The sequence below is a fragment of the Hibiscus syriacus genome, unplaced genomic scaffold (assembly GCF_006381635.1).
Source record: "Hibiscus syriacus cultivar Baekdansim isolate YM2019G1 unplaced genomic scaffold, ASM638163v2 tig00111715_pilon, whole genome shotgun sequence".
Lineage (NCBI taxonomy): Eukaryota > Viridiplantae > Streptophyta > Magnoliopsida > Malvales > Malvaceae > Hibiscus > Hibiscus syriacus.
The window spans coordinates 406810-423441 of NW_024063160.1; the positions used below are offsets into that span (position 1 = coordinate 406810).

The 16632-nt window shown below is 37.3% G+C and overlaps 1 protein-coding gene and 1 pseudogene across 2 annotated transcripts; one reads left to right on the forward strand and one right to left on the reverse strand.

Moving 5' to 3' along the window:
* The first annotated feature begins 3332 nt into the window (after window positions 1–3332).
* Window positions 3333–5608, forward strand: LOC120168239 (zingipain-2-like). 2 transcript variants are annotated; one of them, XM_039177028.1, is made up of 5 exons: window positions 3333–3970; window positions 4251–4486; window positions 4576–4716; window positions 4812–5243; window positions 5396–5608. In XM_039177028.1, exons 1-5 carry the CDS (start codon window positions 3562–3564, stop codon window positions 5465–5467), a joined length of 1290 nt encoding a protein of 429 aa, XP_039032959.1. In that variant the 5' UTR covers window positions 3333–3561; the 3' UTR covers window positions 5468–5608. The 2 variants fall into 2 exon arrangements, with proteins under 2 accessions (XP_039032959.1, XP_039032958.1); XM_039177027.1 differs by having other exon boundaries at window positions 3337–3976; window positions 5396–5607.
* Window positions 5609–7043: 1435 nt separating this feature from the next.
* LOC120168176 lies at window positions 7044–15061 on the reverse strand (annotated as a pseudogene).
* Between the last annotated feature and the right edge of the window lie 1571 nt (window positions 15062–16632).

Here is a 16632-nt window from a genome sequence, read left to right on the forward strand (position 1 = left end):
CCTTATAAAATAAGGGAAACCCACGTGGAATCTATTGTGATTCCACACAATTCTCTTATCTTCTTCATCTTCTTCTCTTCTCCACCGTGGAGCATGCAAGCAAATGTGAGTTTCTTAATTAGTTGATTATTTGTTAAATTAAAGGTTGTGTTTTGATCATTAGATGATAACTAAGCTTAAGGAAAGCTTAAGTTATCTTAAAATCAAAAGATGAAGAAGTTATGAAAGATTAAAGAAAATGGGGTTTTAAGTGAAATTTTGAATAAAAAGGTTTAAATGAATTTGGAGGAGGAATTTAACTTGTCATATATGAGAATAAGAAGTTAGAAGTGTTAGAATTAAGTTTGGTTAACATGGAAAATTTGGTATGATTCTTAGCCTTAAGAATTTGAATGAAATATGGGAGATTATAAAGTGTTGGAATAATAGAAATTAGTTAAAGTTGTTATAGATGAGTTTAATAGCATAATAAGGATTTTATACATGAAAATAGACTATTATGGATAGGTGCATCGATGCACTATGAATGGGCACCGATGCACTAAGACAATTTTGAAGGTGAATTGATGCATTAAGGGGTGCATCGATGTATGGAAATTTCGAAGTTATTTTGGGTACCGATGCATACATAGTGCATCGGTACACTCCTAAAGAAAAAGTGAATTTTTGGTTTATTAAATTAGCCTAAGTTATTAATACCAAGTTATAAGGTTTAGGCTTCTGAAAATCATCTCGAAATTTATGTTATGTAGATATCGAGCCTAAACGAGTTACAGAGCAATCGAAGAGTTAGGATTGAATCAAAGCAAACAAGACTAAGGTGAGTGCAATTTAAATTGTACTTATGTGATTGATCAAACATTGGCTTGTGATGAGCCAATGATTGAGTTACTATGGTAAGAAGTAACTTCTAAAATGTTATGTGATTAATATGTGTGTATTAGTACATAGAAATGGATGTATGCTATTATATGTTACATGATTTACATGCTTACATGAAAATGCAACATATGATTTATGTTACATGATATGACATGCAAGTTTACATGAACAATGAGAAATGATAAAAGCCATAAGAATGATCTACGTGAATATATGCACTTGTGATACATGTGATATGATATGAGATATATGGTTACACATACATGTGGTATGTGACAGAAGATAAAGAACAAGTGATATGAAATGTATAAATGATAATGCCCATGTTATATGATATGAGAGCTAGTGGTATAGTTGGCATGCCAAGAGTCGAGGGTTACTTATGTTTTACGGAACATATGGACAGTTACATAGGTCCTTCGAGACAAATTTCATATGCCCTAGTGAGACCCATACGAGCTGTGGTGACAACATTAGTGCACAACCTCAATGTACTCACATACCTTAAGTTCTCACAGGTGTACATGGGCTAATACATGGGTTTGAAAGAGAGTAAATAAATCAATTGATATGATACTATGTGTGTTTTGTTGTGAATGATATATGTATTTTATGATGTGTATAGAAATGTTTAGTATATGCTTATATGATAAAAAGAATTAATGACATGTGTACATGAGCTAATAAAGAGACAATCAAAAATACAATATATGTAATGTATATGCTTTCGGTTATATGAAATATGTTACATGAATTATATTATGTTATATGTTTTATATGCCTCACTAAGTCAATGACTTAGCGTGTGATTGTTTCACATGTAGGTTCCGAGAAGAGGAAGATTGATAAAAGTTATGCAAGACATGTCAGTTTCTCATTTCCAAAGATCAGATCAGAAAATAAATATATAGTATGTATTTTGTAATAATGATAGTGGTTGGCATGTAAACAAAGATTTGGATCTGATATGCTCTAATCGGTTTTGCAAAATTATATGATTGAATTTTGTAATGTTTTAAAGTATATATGTACATGGTAAATGTATAGTAATGAACGATTAAATTTTTACGAGTTTTATGAACGTTTTACGAAAGTACTGTAGCAGTGCATCGATACATAATTTATATTCGAATTTTTTCACTGTTCATGGTACTGTAAGAATATTGTTTCAATATGAAGCATAATTTTTAGAATGAAGCATAATTTAATAGAATATTATTGTATTTTCTTAATATGAGTTCAAATGTTTTGTTATCTTGCAAGGATATTGTTTCAAAAAGTTAATGTGACATCTCGGACTCGTATTCGGGTCAGATACGGGTTGGGGTGTTACATCTTTTGCCCCCGTTAAGCACTTTTTTCTTCACAGAAATTGATATCACAATTAGTTTATATTTCTAATTTCAACTTTTGAGAGTAAAATATTTGGTAGATGAATTGCTCCCATATTATGGACAACACTTTGTATAAGTTACATGTTCAAAATACGGTGATAAGCTTATGATATTTGATGACATTGTCGTCATTGACTCGAATTGGTTACCTTGCTGACCATATAAAATATGATTCCATTCACTTACACTCACATATTCTGTTGAAGATGCTTGAGTGATTTGCATTGCATCCCATGAACTTCTAACCCAATTCTACTGAGTCTCCTTTGAAGCATGATATGGAGGATAAAAAAACTAGTATGAAATGCAAAATAATTGACAGAAAACGAAGATAAATATAGCTTTTGTGAATTTAACCTTTCCTTGTTTCTATTCTTCCATCTCTTTCGATGTCGTTAAATATGGTTTCTCTTTTGCTTCATAATTTCGGAGGTAGGGAGAAATGTAGAAATCAAGGTCAACAGGTGTAATCTCGTAACACATATGGACCGATAAATGGCATTGATTTCATTACTCAATATAAACAACATTCTTCCTCAACCAATTATCTTTGTGCTTCCACGCGTATCAATTCTATGGAGCGCATCCATATCAAATATTCTATAGGAATTGATTGATGAGACGTAAACTGTCGCTACACTCTATTTTGCGTCGTGCATCTCGACAATTATATTTATCATTTTGAAAAGGTAAACTTTAATATTTATGTGTAATGTAGCCCTCGTTATTTTATACAGTTAGATATTTAATTCTTTTAATATATGTGTATATTTATTTTTAACTTACACATTTAATTTCAATTGATTCATACTTATAATTTTAGTATCATTTAGTTAAAAAAATAACATGCATTGGAGATTTAAACATTTATACTCATACAAGTTTAATTTTGAAAAAAAAAACTAATATCTAATTACAGCTTTTTATATCTAATTATAGCTTAAATAGTTCAGATTTCAGACAGCGATATAATTGATCTGACGCGGCCGACTCTAGAGCCTGTCACTTGTGCAAATTTGCACCAAAGAATTCACAGCATATTGCGAAATTAAAAAGAAAAAACCGATAAACATAAGGCCGGAGCATTAACCTTCGAGTCTGATCTGATCAGAAAAAGGTGATCGTGTCGGAGAACTACCTACCCATGGTAAAAGAGCCATGTGTGTTTCACTTCCTATTTGCTTGGACACACGCCCACAGTTTTAGGCAACTGCAGTCAGCTAAAAGAAGATAGACCGTTTAGGGGAACCCAAATCCCCCCTCCTTTTCTCTCTAACCAAAAACAATGGAACCTCTCTTCGCTCCCTTTCTGCTATCTTTCCTTCTTTTCTTTGACCTTTCTTCTTCTGCTGCTTCTCCTTCCCATATCTCCCAGCTCTTCGAATCTTGGTGCGATCAACATGGGAAAACCTACTCCTCTGTGGAGGAAAAATCTTACAGGCTTAGTGTCTTCCAAGACAACTACGCCTTTGTTACTCAGCACAATGATATGTCAAATTCTTCTTATTCTTTGGCTCTCAACGCCTTGGCTGATCTCACTAACCACGAGTTCAAGGCCTCTCGTTTGGGTCTCTCCGCTGCTGCCATTGAGTTTAGGCGACCCAACCTTCGAGAGCCCGATCTTGTTCGAGATATTCCGGCTTCACTGGATTGGAGGAACAAAGGCGCCGTTACCCATGTCAAAGATCAAGCAAGTTGTGGTATATACTCACTTTTTTCATATTATATTTTTTTAATTTATTATTTTTTGTTACTGATTTGATAAATTCTTCGCGACAAGCTCATTTTTTTTGTACTTTCTTTTTTTGGGTGATTAACAAGAACCGATTTAAGCGTCTGGATCGCGTTGCCTATTTTTTCAATTTGTATTATGATTATGAATTGACCATTCCAACAATGTTACAAGATGTAGGTTAAACTTGTTTCTTATGTAATTTAGATGGAGGGGAAATTCTAAATATTAATTTTATGCAGGTGCTTGTTGGGCATTTGCGGCAACTGGAGCCATGGAAGGTGTAAATGAAATTGTCACTGGATCTCTTGTTAGCCTCTCTGAACAAGAATTGGTTGATTGTGACAGAACTTACAATACTGGATGTGAGGGTGGGTTGATGGATTATGCATATCAGTTTGTCATTGATAACCATGGAATAGACACCGAACAAGATTACCCATATCAAGGTCGGCAAAAAACTTGCAACAAACACAAAGTAATGCTTTTCTGATTCCTTTCATCTTTTACTCTTGTCAAAAAGTTTGAGTTTGTTCAGTAACTTCAGTTTTGATGTATATATTACAGATAAATCAACAAGTGGTAACAATTGATGATTATGCTGATGTGCCTATGAACAATGAGAAACAGCTATTGCAAGCAGTGGCAACTCAACCTGTGAGTGTCGGTATCTGCGGGAGCGAGAGAGCATTTCAATTGTACTCCAAGGTTGGTTTTAGGTTTTAACTTCTGATGGTTGTTTTGAAGAAGTTTACTTTTGTTGATCTACTATGATTATGATTATCGAGTATTTATGTGGACAGGGGATATTCACCGGTCCATGTTCGACTTCCTTAGATCATGCTGTGTTGATTGTGGGTTATGGTTCGGAAAATGGATTGGATTATTGGATTGTGAAAAACTCGTGGGGTTCGAGGTGGGGAATGAATGGCTATATTCATATGATACGTAACAGTGGCAATTCTGAAGGGGTTTGTGGCATTAACATGTTGGCTTCGTATCCAATAAAGACTAGCCCTAATCCCCCTCCTCCATCTCCTCCGGGACCAACTAAGTGTGGTTTCTTCACTTACTGTTCAGCTGGGGAAACCTGTTGCTGTAAACATCGGCTATTCGGAATATGCTTTTCGTGGAAGTGCTGTGAGTTGGATTCAGCCGTGTGTTGCAAAGACAATCGTCACTGCTGCCCCCATGATTATCCGATGTGCGCTGCAAAGAACAATCAGTGTTTCAAGGTTAGTATGAACGTTCTTTCACTAGTACACACTTATGGTTCCATATCTTAAATAACTGAAGCAGGACATAGCAGAAGAGGATTTTGTTCTTTAATGATTTTGGTTAGTTTTTGGAGTTTGACTACTCACTGATGGGCATTTCATGCTTGCAGCGAGTTGGGAATGCTACTATAACGGAAGCATCTGAAAAGAAACAGTACTTTAGAAAGTTCAGCAGTTGGTGATCCTTTTGTTGGGACACGGCTTTGATAGAATAAATTCAGAGTTGTATTTGTAGAACATATTTGCCCATAATGATAGGAATGGCTAGTGTAAAATGCATTTTAGTTTTACGTGGAAAAAGGGGAGAATTTACTTGTTTAAAGAAATACATTGAAGATAACTGGCCTGGCAAGCCCCAGCTATTGCTGTTCTGAAACTGGAACTCAAAACATATCCAAAAGAAATGGGCCATTCATTCAAGAGGCTAACAAGAAAAGCTAACGGAAAAAAAAGCATAGCTTCGATATCCATAATTTACAGTTCGTGTATAACGAATTAAGCATCAGAATATCTATATGCTCACTGAGGTTATCGATTCGATATTTTGATTAAATCGTCATGACGAAGAGGGAAACACGTCTTTCACAGCCGAAGCGGCGGACAAGTAATTAAGGGTGTTCCTTAAAGTTTCCTTCTCTCTTTTCAATCTGGTGGCAGTATCTTCCAACTCCAGTAAAGCCTGCTGCTCTCTGGGCGCGCCTTAGAATGTACTCCCCACAAAAAAGAAAACGGAATCGGAAATTGATTCCTCCTCAAATGAGAAACAAAAATTAATAAAGAGAACCAAGGGGAGAGGAAATACAGGGAGCTGTACGACGTCGTCTGATTTTGAAGGATCAGTGTGGTGATTCTCGGAGAAAGAGGAAGCGGAGCACCGGAGAGAGTTGAGCCTGTGATACCTGAGCGATTGATAGAGAGATGACGATTTCAAAATGGGCTTAAAAATGGGGTATGGGTTTTCTGCGTGAGGGTTTATGGGAGGTTGGTGAGTGAGCGAAGAAGAAGAGAGAGAAGGTATTAGCTGAGGGAGAGCCATTGAAGGAGCAGCAGAAACTGTTTGAAGTTTTGCGTAAACGAGATTAAAAATCAAACTGACATTAGCTCCACTTTCCCATTTGCCGAAAACACTTACGATTACAAAATAGCTATTATCATGGGAAGCCCATTTATTTTGCCTTACAATTGTGGTAGTGGTGCTACTGTTTCATCTTTCTTGGGTCATTTTCAATTAGAATGCAACAAAAAAGAAATCTTGACAAATGGGATACTAACTAATCATTTCCATGCCTTCTTTTGTTTCTTAATCTCTTGAAAATAACTACAGATAATCTTTTTCAATATTATTAAAATGATTATTTTTATATCCTTTAGCCTCTTACTAGTTACAGTATACCCTATCAACTTTCAACCGTTGAAGAAGTATATGATGACACTAAAGACTCCATGGATCATATGTCATAATGCAATGTTTATATGGATTATTTTTATATCCTGAGGAAAACAAATCCATTAGCCATGCACTCCTCTTAACTTGGTGCTGGAAGTATGAAATAAAAAGTAGTCCTTGTTTGTTTTCTGGGCTTAGAATCCAGTGCACTACTCTGAGCTTCCCCATCAATGGAAACTAAAATCTGGAAACAATAATGATTCATTTCTTACAATCAATGTTGGACGATACTGTCACTAGTTTCCACCCACTTCTTTACAGAGCATTCATACATGAACTTAATGCCGGTTGTCTAGGTATTGCAATTAAACAATAGTGAAACTGGAATCTCTTCTTCACCTATATCCTTACTCCTTTTTCTTCTTCACAGCTCCCTGACTTGTCATGTTGTCTAGGTGATGTTTATAAAACAGTTCTCCTCACAAGAGAGATTTTCGATGCATCTCCACCAAGCTCTTCAAAGACTACCAACAAATTTCGTGTTGGCTTTAGCCATGATCTCGGAACATGGTACCTAAAATATCCAGACCGTTAAGAGTTTAGGAGGATTTGAATAGAATCGAATTTTATGCTAACTGCATAATGAGGAGTTTAAGCTAAATATTCTAGGCCTAGTCATTTATGGAGTTTAAGAACAATATGATACCATCTTAGGGTTGGCTGGCCACAACCACTCTGGCACTTTGTAGGTCAGAATGTCCCCAAATAACTACAAGTACTGCAATCACCCTTTGCATAAGCCATCCAGTATCTTCCTAAGCTCTGTCCGTTGATCCATACTTGACCCTTTCCCATACTCTGCATATCCAGAGCTAATGGTTCATTGCCTCCCGGGGCATTGAAATATGCCTACAATTTCCAAGCCATTATTTAGCTACTGATATAGGGGAAAAAAATTAAACCCAAGCCAATTCCCCTATCTCTTCAGTTTTTTTTTACCTTGTACTATATCATAGACTGTCGGCTCCGCGTCGCTAGTGAACCTCGAATCCATTCAACAGACGAGGCTCCATTTTGAGAGACCAAATTCATTGATTCTCCTTTTAGGCCAATCTGTGTGAGAGTAGTTCGCTAAGCATCGAAACAGGCAAATAGTAGTTTCTGCAAATGAATGCAAGTTGTCAAACCTGGTATGACCATTTCTGCCACGTTAAGTCTTTCTTTCCTCGGTCAAGGCTATGCAACGAAACACCTTGAATTCCAGTTTTCCATGTCTCATAATGCAGTCCCACATTCTTCACACCACCACAAATTCGTGTCAATAATTGAAAATGATAGGTATGACTCATAAATATACCAGTAAAGAGGAGAGGGGATGGACCGGAGTGAGCGAAGCGAACATCAACTGTCCTTACAAAGAAAGTCTCGTAGAGAGGGTTACGATTATGTGGGTTAAGGGTACGGGGACGTAGCCCCCGCGGTACGGTACAAGGTTAATTATGTAATTATGTACCAGGTTTTTTATTATAAATAGAGATGTAACCTAAACCTATGTGACATTGAATAAAACTTCTAGCGCCGCCTAGGCACCGAGGACGTAAGCACATTACTGAATCTCGTTGAAATTCTTGTGTTCTTTTTTTTTTTCTTTTTCGATTCTTCAATAATTAGTATCAGATGTCAGGAGCAAAATTCGAAGTTGCGAAATTTGATGGTCAGGGTAACTTCAGATTATGGCAAACGAGGGGTGAAGGATCTGTTGGCGCAGCAGGGGATCCTGAAGGCTTTACGACCAACAAAGCCGACGTCGATGGAGGAGGACGATTGGGAAGAATTGCAACAGCGAGTGGCAGGAACCATACGATTATGCTTGACGGACGAGGTTATGTATCACGTCATGCATCTGTCATCTCCAGACAAAATTTGGAGAAAGTTGGAAAGTCAATTTATGTCCAAATCCTTAACGACAAAACTGTATCTGAAGCAGCGGCTGTATGGGCTGAAGATGCAGGACGATCATGATTTGGCGCAACACGTGAATGTCTTCAATCAAATCGTTTCTGATTTGGCTCAGCTTGATGTGAAAATTGAGGATGAAGATAGAGCGATGATTTTGTTGTGTTCGTTGCCTCCCTCTTACGAACACATGGTGACTACTCTTACATATGGGAAAGAGACTATCAACGTTGAGGAGATTACTGCAGCCTTGTTGGCTCACAACCAGCGGAAGCAGAATGTAGGGGAAAACTCTCAAGCCGATAACTTATATGTCAAGGGTAATCGAGACCGTGGACAGAAGCCAGAGAAGGCAGGGTCTGGCAAGCGGAATTACAGATCCAGATCTAGGGATAAGAAGACAATTCACTATTACAAGTGCAAGGAGGCGGGACATATGAAGCGAGACTGTCCGAAGTTGAAAAAGTAGATTGATAAAAAGCGTGATGTTTCATCCAAGTCTGTGAACGTGGTCGAGGATGACAATTCTGATTGCAGTGAGGGTAATATGCTTTCTATTTCAACGACTCAATTGACAGATGCGTAGGTTCTTGATTCTGGATGTTCTTATCACATCACGGCAAATAGGGAATGATTTTCGACACACAAGTCGGTTAATTATGGTTCTGTTTTTTTGAGTGATGATCGATGTTGCAATATTATTGGTATTGGTGATGTCAAAATTAAGATGTATGACGGCTCTGTTCGGACATTGAGTAGTGTACGGCATATCCCAGATTTGAAGAAGAATTTGATTTCTTTGGGCACTTTGTACAAGAATGGTTTTATCCCTAAGGCTGATGAGGATAGGGAGACCATTCGGATTGTTAAAGGAGCTTTGACAGTGATGAAAGGAAAGATGACTACAGGGAATATTTACAAATTGTTAGGGAGTACCGTTGTAGGTGGAGTTCATTCTGTTGAGTCATGTGATGATACAACCAAACTGTGGCATATGCGTCTTGCTCATCTTAGTGAACGTGGTAAACAGACTAAAGTTTTTTACATAAAAGAAATATGTTGCATGGTGTTAAAAGTTATAAGCTCGACTTTTGCAAGTATTGTGTTCTTGGTAAACAGACTAAAGTTTGTTTCAAGACTGTGAAGCACACAACTGAAGGGATTCTTGATTATGTGCATTCGGATGTATAGGGGCCTTCTACGACATCGTTTTTGGGTGGATCTAGGTATTATGTTACTTTTATTGACAATTTTTCATGGAAAGTTTGGGTATATTTTTTGAAACATAAGTCTGATGTTTTTGAGAAGTTCAAGCTGTGGAAAGCTGAGGTAGAAAATCAAATAGGACGAAAAATCAAGTGTTTTAGGTCTGACAATGGTACGGAGTACACAGATTCACAGTTTCTACAGTTCTGTAAGGAGCATGGGATTAAGAGGCATTTTACAGTGCGCAAGACACCACAATATAATGGTGTTGCGGAACGAATGAACAAGTCGTTGAATGAAAGAGGCAGATGTTTGCGGTTGAATGCGGGGCTTCCCAAACACTTCTGGGCTGAGGCTGTTAACATGGCGTGTTATCTTATCAACAGATAGCCAAGGGCATCATTGGCTGGGAAAGTTGCAGAAGAGGTATGGACTGGTCATGATGTTAGTTTTGATAACTTACGGATTTTTGGTTGTCCTGCTTATGTGCATGTACCTGCTGATGAGAGATCCAAACTTGATGCAAAATCGAAAGAGTGCATTTTCTGGGTTACAAGAAAGGTGTCAAAGGAGTCAAGTTCTGGGATCTAGTTGCGAAGAAAATTGTGATCAGTAGAGATGTTATTTTTTATGAACAATCCATGTTGCAGCAGAAGAAAGACACGACAATGGTGGATTTCGAGCAGTTTCCAATTGAGAAACCAGAAACTTCTCAACCAACTTCTGGTGGTTCTGCTACGGATGATTTGCAGGATTATAGTCTCGCCAGAGACAGAGTGAGACGGACGAATATAAAGCCCCCGAGCATATTGGGTTTTGAAGACTTGGTCTCTTTTGCACTTACTGTTAGCAGTGATGATCCGGTTACTTTTCATGATGCCGTTACTAGTCAGGAAAACGATAAGTGGATGGCTGCCATGGTTAAGGAGATGGAGTTTTTGAATCACAATCGTACATGGGATTTAGTTCCCTTTTCTGATGGAAAGAAGCCGATTGGTTGCAAATAGGTGTATAAAAAGAAACCAGCAGTAACAGAAAAAGAGGGGGAGAAATTCAAAGCTCATTTGGTAGCAAAGGGTTTTTCACAGCAGAAAGGAGTTGATTATGATGAAATCTTTTCTCCTGTGGTCAGGCACACTTTAATTCGAGTAGTACTTGCATTGGTGGCTAGTTGGGATTTGCCTTTAGAGCAGATGGATGTTAAAACTGCTTTTTTGCATGGTGATTTAGGGGAGTAGATCTATATGTAGCAACCTGAAGGTTTCACTCAACCTGGAAATGAGCATTTAGTTTGCAGATTGAAGAAATCTTTGTATGGGTTGAAACAGTCTCCGAGACAGTGATATAAACGGTTTAACTCCTATATGATCAAGATTGGCTACAACTGATGTGAGTATGATTATTGAGTCTATGTTAAGAGCCTTGATGATGATTCTTTTATTTTTCTGTTATTGTATGTTGATTGCTGCGAAGAACATGGATGATGTTATTGGTTTGAAAACCTTATTGAGTTAGGAATTTGATATGAAAGATTTAGGTGCTGTAAAGAAAATTCTTGGAATGGAAATTTGCAGGGACAGAGACTCAAGGAAACTGTGGCTATCTCAACGGGGTTATGTTGAGAAAATGCTATAAAGGTTTGCGATGAGCAGCACAAAACCAGTTAGCACTCCATTGGCGAATCACTTTAAGCTCTAATCAGAACAGTGCCTGAAGACAGATAAGGAAGCTGAAGATATGGCAAAGGTTTCGTATTCTAATGCTGTTGGCTGCTTGATGTATGCAATGGTATGTACTCGTCCTGATTTAGCTCATGTTGTTAGTCAAGTTTGTAAGTACATGTCTAAACCTGGTAAGCAATATTGGGAAGCAGTCAAGTGGATTTTTCGGTACTTAAAGGGTACTGTGGGACATGGAATTGTTTTTGGTAGTCAGCGGGATAATCCTTTGGTTGTAGGATATGTGGATTCAGACTATGTAGGTGACTTGGATAATAAAAAGATCTACGACAGGGTATGTGGTTTACTCTTGGTGGAGGGCCTATTTGTTGGATGTTTATTGTTCAATCTGTTGTGGCACTATCTATAACTGAAGTTGAATACATGACAATGGCTAAAGCTGCAAAAGAAGCTTTAGGCTTACTGGTTTAGTGAAGGAGTTGGGTGTTCAACAAGGTGGAGTTCAGTCGCTTTGTGATAATCAAAGTGCTATTCACTTGTCTAAGAATCAGGTGTATCGTGCTAGAACTAAACATATTGATGTAAGGTTCCACAAGATCAGAGAGTTGGTTGCATCTGAAGAGGTTTTGTTTCAGAAGGTACATACTGATAAGAATGTTGTTAATATGTTCACCAAGCCAGTTACGACAGACAAGTTCAAGCATTGCTTGGACTTGTTGAATGTGTTCGAGTTGTTAAAAAAGTAAGGTAACCCAACCCACATTGAAGTTTCCAAGGGGTAGGATATTCGCCAAGGTGGAGATTTGATAGCTATGGCTCATAAATATTTACAAAGAGAGTCTCGTAGAAGGGGTTATGATTATGTGGGTTGGGGGCGTAGCCCCCGCGGTACGGTACAAGATTAATTATGTACCAGGTTTTTTATTATAAATAGAGATGTAACCTAAACCTATGTGACATTGAATAAAACTTCTAGCGCCGCCTAGGCACCGATGACGTAAGCACATTGCCGAACTTCGTTAAAATTCTTGTGTTCTTTCGTTTTTCTTTTTCGATTCTTCAACAGAAAAAGTTTACAATAGTGTATTAAGTTTAAAGTTTTGGTAGCCCAAATGTAAAGGAATATTTTGAATTATGTGATAGCTAACATTTGTATCCATATAAGAAGGGTCGAGCAACTAACTGGCAAACCAACGGCTACACTGAGAAGTGCAATGCGATTTGTTCCAGCATGTAGGTTCACTGGTCCTGTATATGTGAATCCCCGATCTTCCCTAGTTCCATATGCAGACCCTGTAATGCATAGTGTATGCCTTAGAATGACTTATGCAGATATGGAAGTACATTGCTCTCTGTATGTAATGTAGGTTAACCATTTTACTTGATGAGTAATTCTACAACCAACCAGAGAACTCTCCATTTATGAAGACATGAAGAGCATGGCCAGCTGAATCCACATTGAGAGAGGGTTTTTGTCCTCCTCTTAGAAACGATTCCTACGGACTAATGTCAACACTGGAACAAAATTTACTCAAGAAGATATAATTTTATTAGCGTGTTGCCTGGACCGATTTAAATTAAATATTAAACCTCAAGTGTCTTGGAATGCAGTGCCTCACCTGGTTGTATACCACAGGTAGTCACTATTATCTCTCGTAACATTAATCTGATCCAAGTGTCCTGGAGCTGTGATTGTCGAACTTTCCCCTAGAGAAGAAATGTCCTCATCATAGGCTTCCCATGAGAACATGTTAGCTTTAATGCACATAGGAAAAGTATTTCCATAAAAAAATCAAAAGATTTAAACAAGTTAGCCTTAAACTACATCAAAATAGTGGCCTCTGAATTTACTTACTGATGCAGTGTTAAACGCCACATGTTTGCAGTCAGGAAGAATGCTAATAGACCAACGGGGCAAATCGTAGTGCCTATTATTAAATGTCACCCTAGCAGCAGATTTCATATGGTAATTAGAGAGAAAAGCTGCACAGCTTCCTTCCCCTGATGAGAATACATGGGCCTGAAAAGTAATCATTACGAGCATTATGCAAAATATCTACTATCATCAACAGAGGATAAAGAGTAATCATTGAGTGGAAAAGCTTACTTGGTGATAGGTGCCTAACGAAGTAACAGTAGGATCAGAGGAAACTAAAGCATGCTCACATAGCTTAATAGCCCTATGAAGCTCCATCAGATGACTGTATTTAGGTTCCCGGTTCAAACCTAAATGAGGTGAACTTGTCAGTCACACTAGTAACAGCTCACCGTATTCATCGATTGGAGCATCATACTCATAACTTGTTGTAATAAATGGTCCACCAGCAGTCCGTCCAAAGTTGGTCCCTCCATGATACTATCAAAGGCAAAAATAGCATAAGCTGTAAGATAGAAGTTGTTGCTGGTACCATGACAAATTTTCAATTAAAACCCAAAACAAACATGGTATCTAACCATATAATAATTGATATATGAGCCACCCTTTTGCATGAAACGAGCAACGGCAAATGCCAAGTCTTGAACTGGTCGCTGGTGAATTGTGCCACCAAATTCTGTGAACCTTCACAATGTTGGGGGGACAAATATCAAATGAAGTACCGGAGAAATGAGCATTTTAACTTTATCTCGAAACACCTGTCTAGATGATCGGCAAGGATCGCACTCACCAGCCGCTCCAAGCCTCAGTCCACAATGTAGGTTTGTAAGGTTTGTTGGGTGAGAATGCATCACAGTAAAAGCCATTACATGCATTTATCTGAATCCAATATACGAGGGAAAAACATAGTCAAGGTCTTTCGACATGACATGAAATTCGGTAAAGAAAAAAAATGATTAAGTAAAGCAGATCATTCCTTACCATAGGATCTGGGGCGTCATCTTCCTTGCACATTACCCATGGGACTCCTGTATTCAGTTCAACAGCCATTTTTGCAGCCCAATTAATGTATGCATGACCAGCTGCTCCGAGTGCCTTGCTCTCGGGTCCATATTCATTTTCAATCTGCTCAAAAACGAAAAAAATAGTATAAAAGAGATTAACAAGCTTAAACATATTAGGCTAGGTAAGACGAAAAAATCCATCATTATTGGCATCATAGGCTCTTAGCTAATTCAAGCAAATCAAACCCACTAAAACTAGAAACCATGGATGCCACAAATATCAAGAATCTCATACCTGAGACAAGATGATGGGGCCAACTTGTGATGCAAAAAGTTTTTCAGCCTTCATCATTTGGACAATTTTCTGGGTAAATCCTAGCATTGCCCTCTGTTGGGGAAAAATGAAACTCAAAAGCATATTGGCTTTCCATTTCAAGAAATTCAAAGTAATAAACAGAATAAATTGGGTTGGGGGGGGGGGAAGAGACACCTTGAAGGGCTCATTATCAGTTCTGAAGCTGATACCAGGAACATACTTTAGCCAAACGGGAAATCCTCTGAGGAAACAGTAGTGTAGATAAAAGGTTGGAGTTTTATTGGAATGGAAGTAACGAAAAAGAAAGGGCAGTCCAAAATCATGATTACATTTACACTTTGCCATTTGCCATGGGACATAGCAGCAGACTAGAGGTAGGAAAATGGAAAATAACAGGGGCTGGACCCTAAACTTCGTGTAATTATGTTTCTTTATCCTCAAGTTCCATTCGGAATATGATTTTTTGTTTTGTTTCTAATGTCAAGCGAAGAAACACGGGAATTCATTGTTTTTTATGTTTACTGGTATTTATAATTTGATGTATAGGGGCCACTGCCATTGAATGCAATGAATGAACCTTGAATTTCAAGTGTAGTAAATACAGGCGAGTTAACAAGGGATAACTAAACGGAAAGCAATTCATGCTTCAAAATCAGTAGAAAAGTGACAGAATTATCTAAAAAGGTTACTGTCTTCTAATCTATAGCTTAAAGCTGAATTATTTCGAATGATTTTCTTTGGTCTTACAGTCATTTTAAAGTTTAAATCAATCAAAATCATGCATGCATATGTCAATCGACCACCCCTTGTCTAAAAAATTCTACACCAAATGTGATAATGGAGAATACCCTTTGCATGTGCTGTATTAGTATTTCGTTTTCTCCGGGGTTCACTTTTGGATAATGCAATTTCTCAACCGTACCCAAATTGAATACCATGAACGTGACGCTGCCGTGCGACATACGATCGTGTTTTTTTGTCAGTACATGTGCGGCAGACTGCCCTCTATCACCATCTGGCATGTCATGTGTTTTGCTGCCCAATTATTTTATTCTAATTTCTCAAATGAGTAGGTAGACTTGCTATTCTTAGAAAAAGCTTCAAGGATATTGTGTATTTTCAGTGAGACTTGTGATTTATTCATATTTAGTCAATTGTTTGTTTCTTAAATTGTATATTTTATTAAATTATTTTTTTAAAATATTTTATTTTTAATATTTTATTTTGTTATTATTTCATTCATATCATTAGAAAGTTCATCAAAATTATTTTTGAGCAATTAAAATATATCATGTCAAATTAAAATGAAATATTTTTTTAGAGACTAAAGTGAATAAAGAGAAAACTTGAGAGGTCAGATACATCATTTATCTAATGACACTCTGCTTCGGATGTTTCGTAAAAAAATAGCAAGATCTAAGGTTGGTCAACAGCATTACCCTAAGACATCGGCTCCTTTGTTTGTATGGAGGAATTATTTGATGGTTCTGATCGTGTCTTTTGTGAACCTAGAAAATAAAAGTCATAATTTTAAAATAACTATTCACTTTTTATTTACATGTAAGAAAGAGGTGAAAATTTACCTTAAAAAATGATACGGACAAATATTATTGGTCGAGACCATAGATGACAAGGTGAATCGACTTCATCTAATAATTTCTACCAAGTAGGATTCACACCTCGAGAAAATTCAGAGTACTTCTAAATTGAAAACCATGGCATGACTTTTAAACGCACTTTTAGTAAAAAAAATATTTTTACCGTAAAATCAATATCAAACGGGTAAAAAATAAAATAAAAAATACGGTGGAAATAGTGACTTCAAACCAGTCACAAAAGCTAAAATTTGTAGATTTTTCATTTCCAATTTTGCGCTTAGTAACAAAATATAATTTTACTCTTATTAATGTATGGAGTCCATTC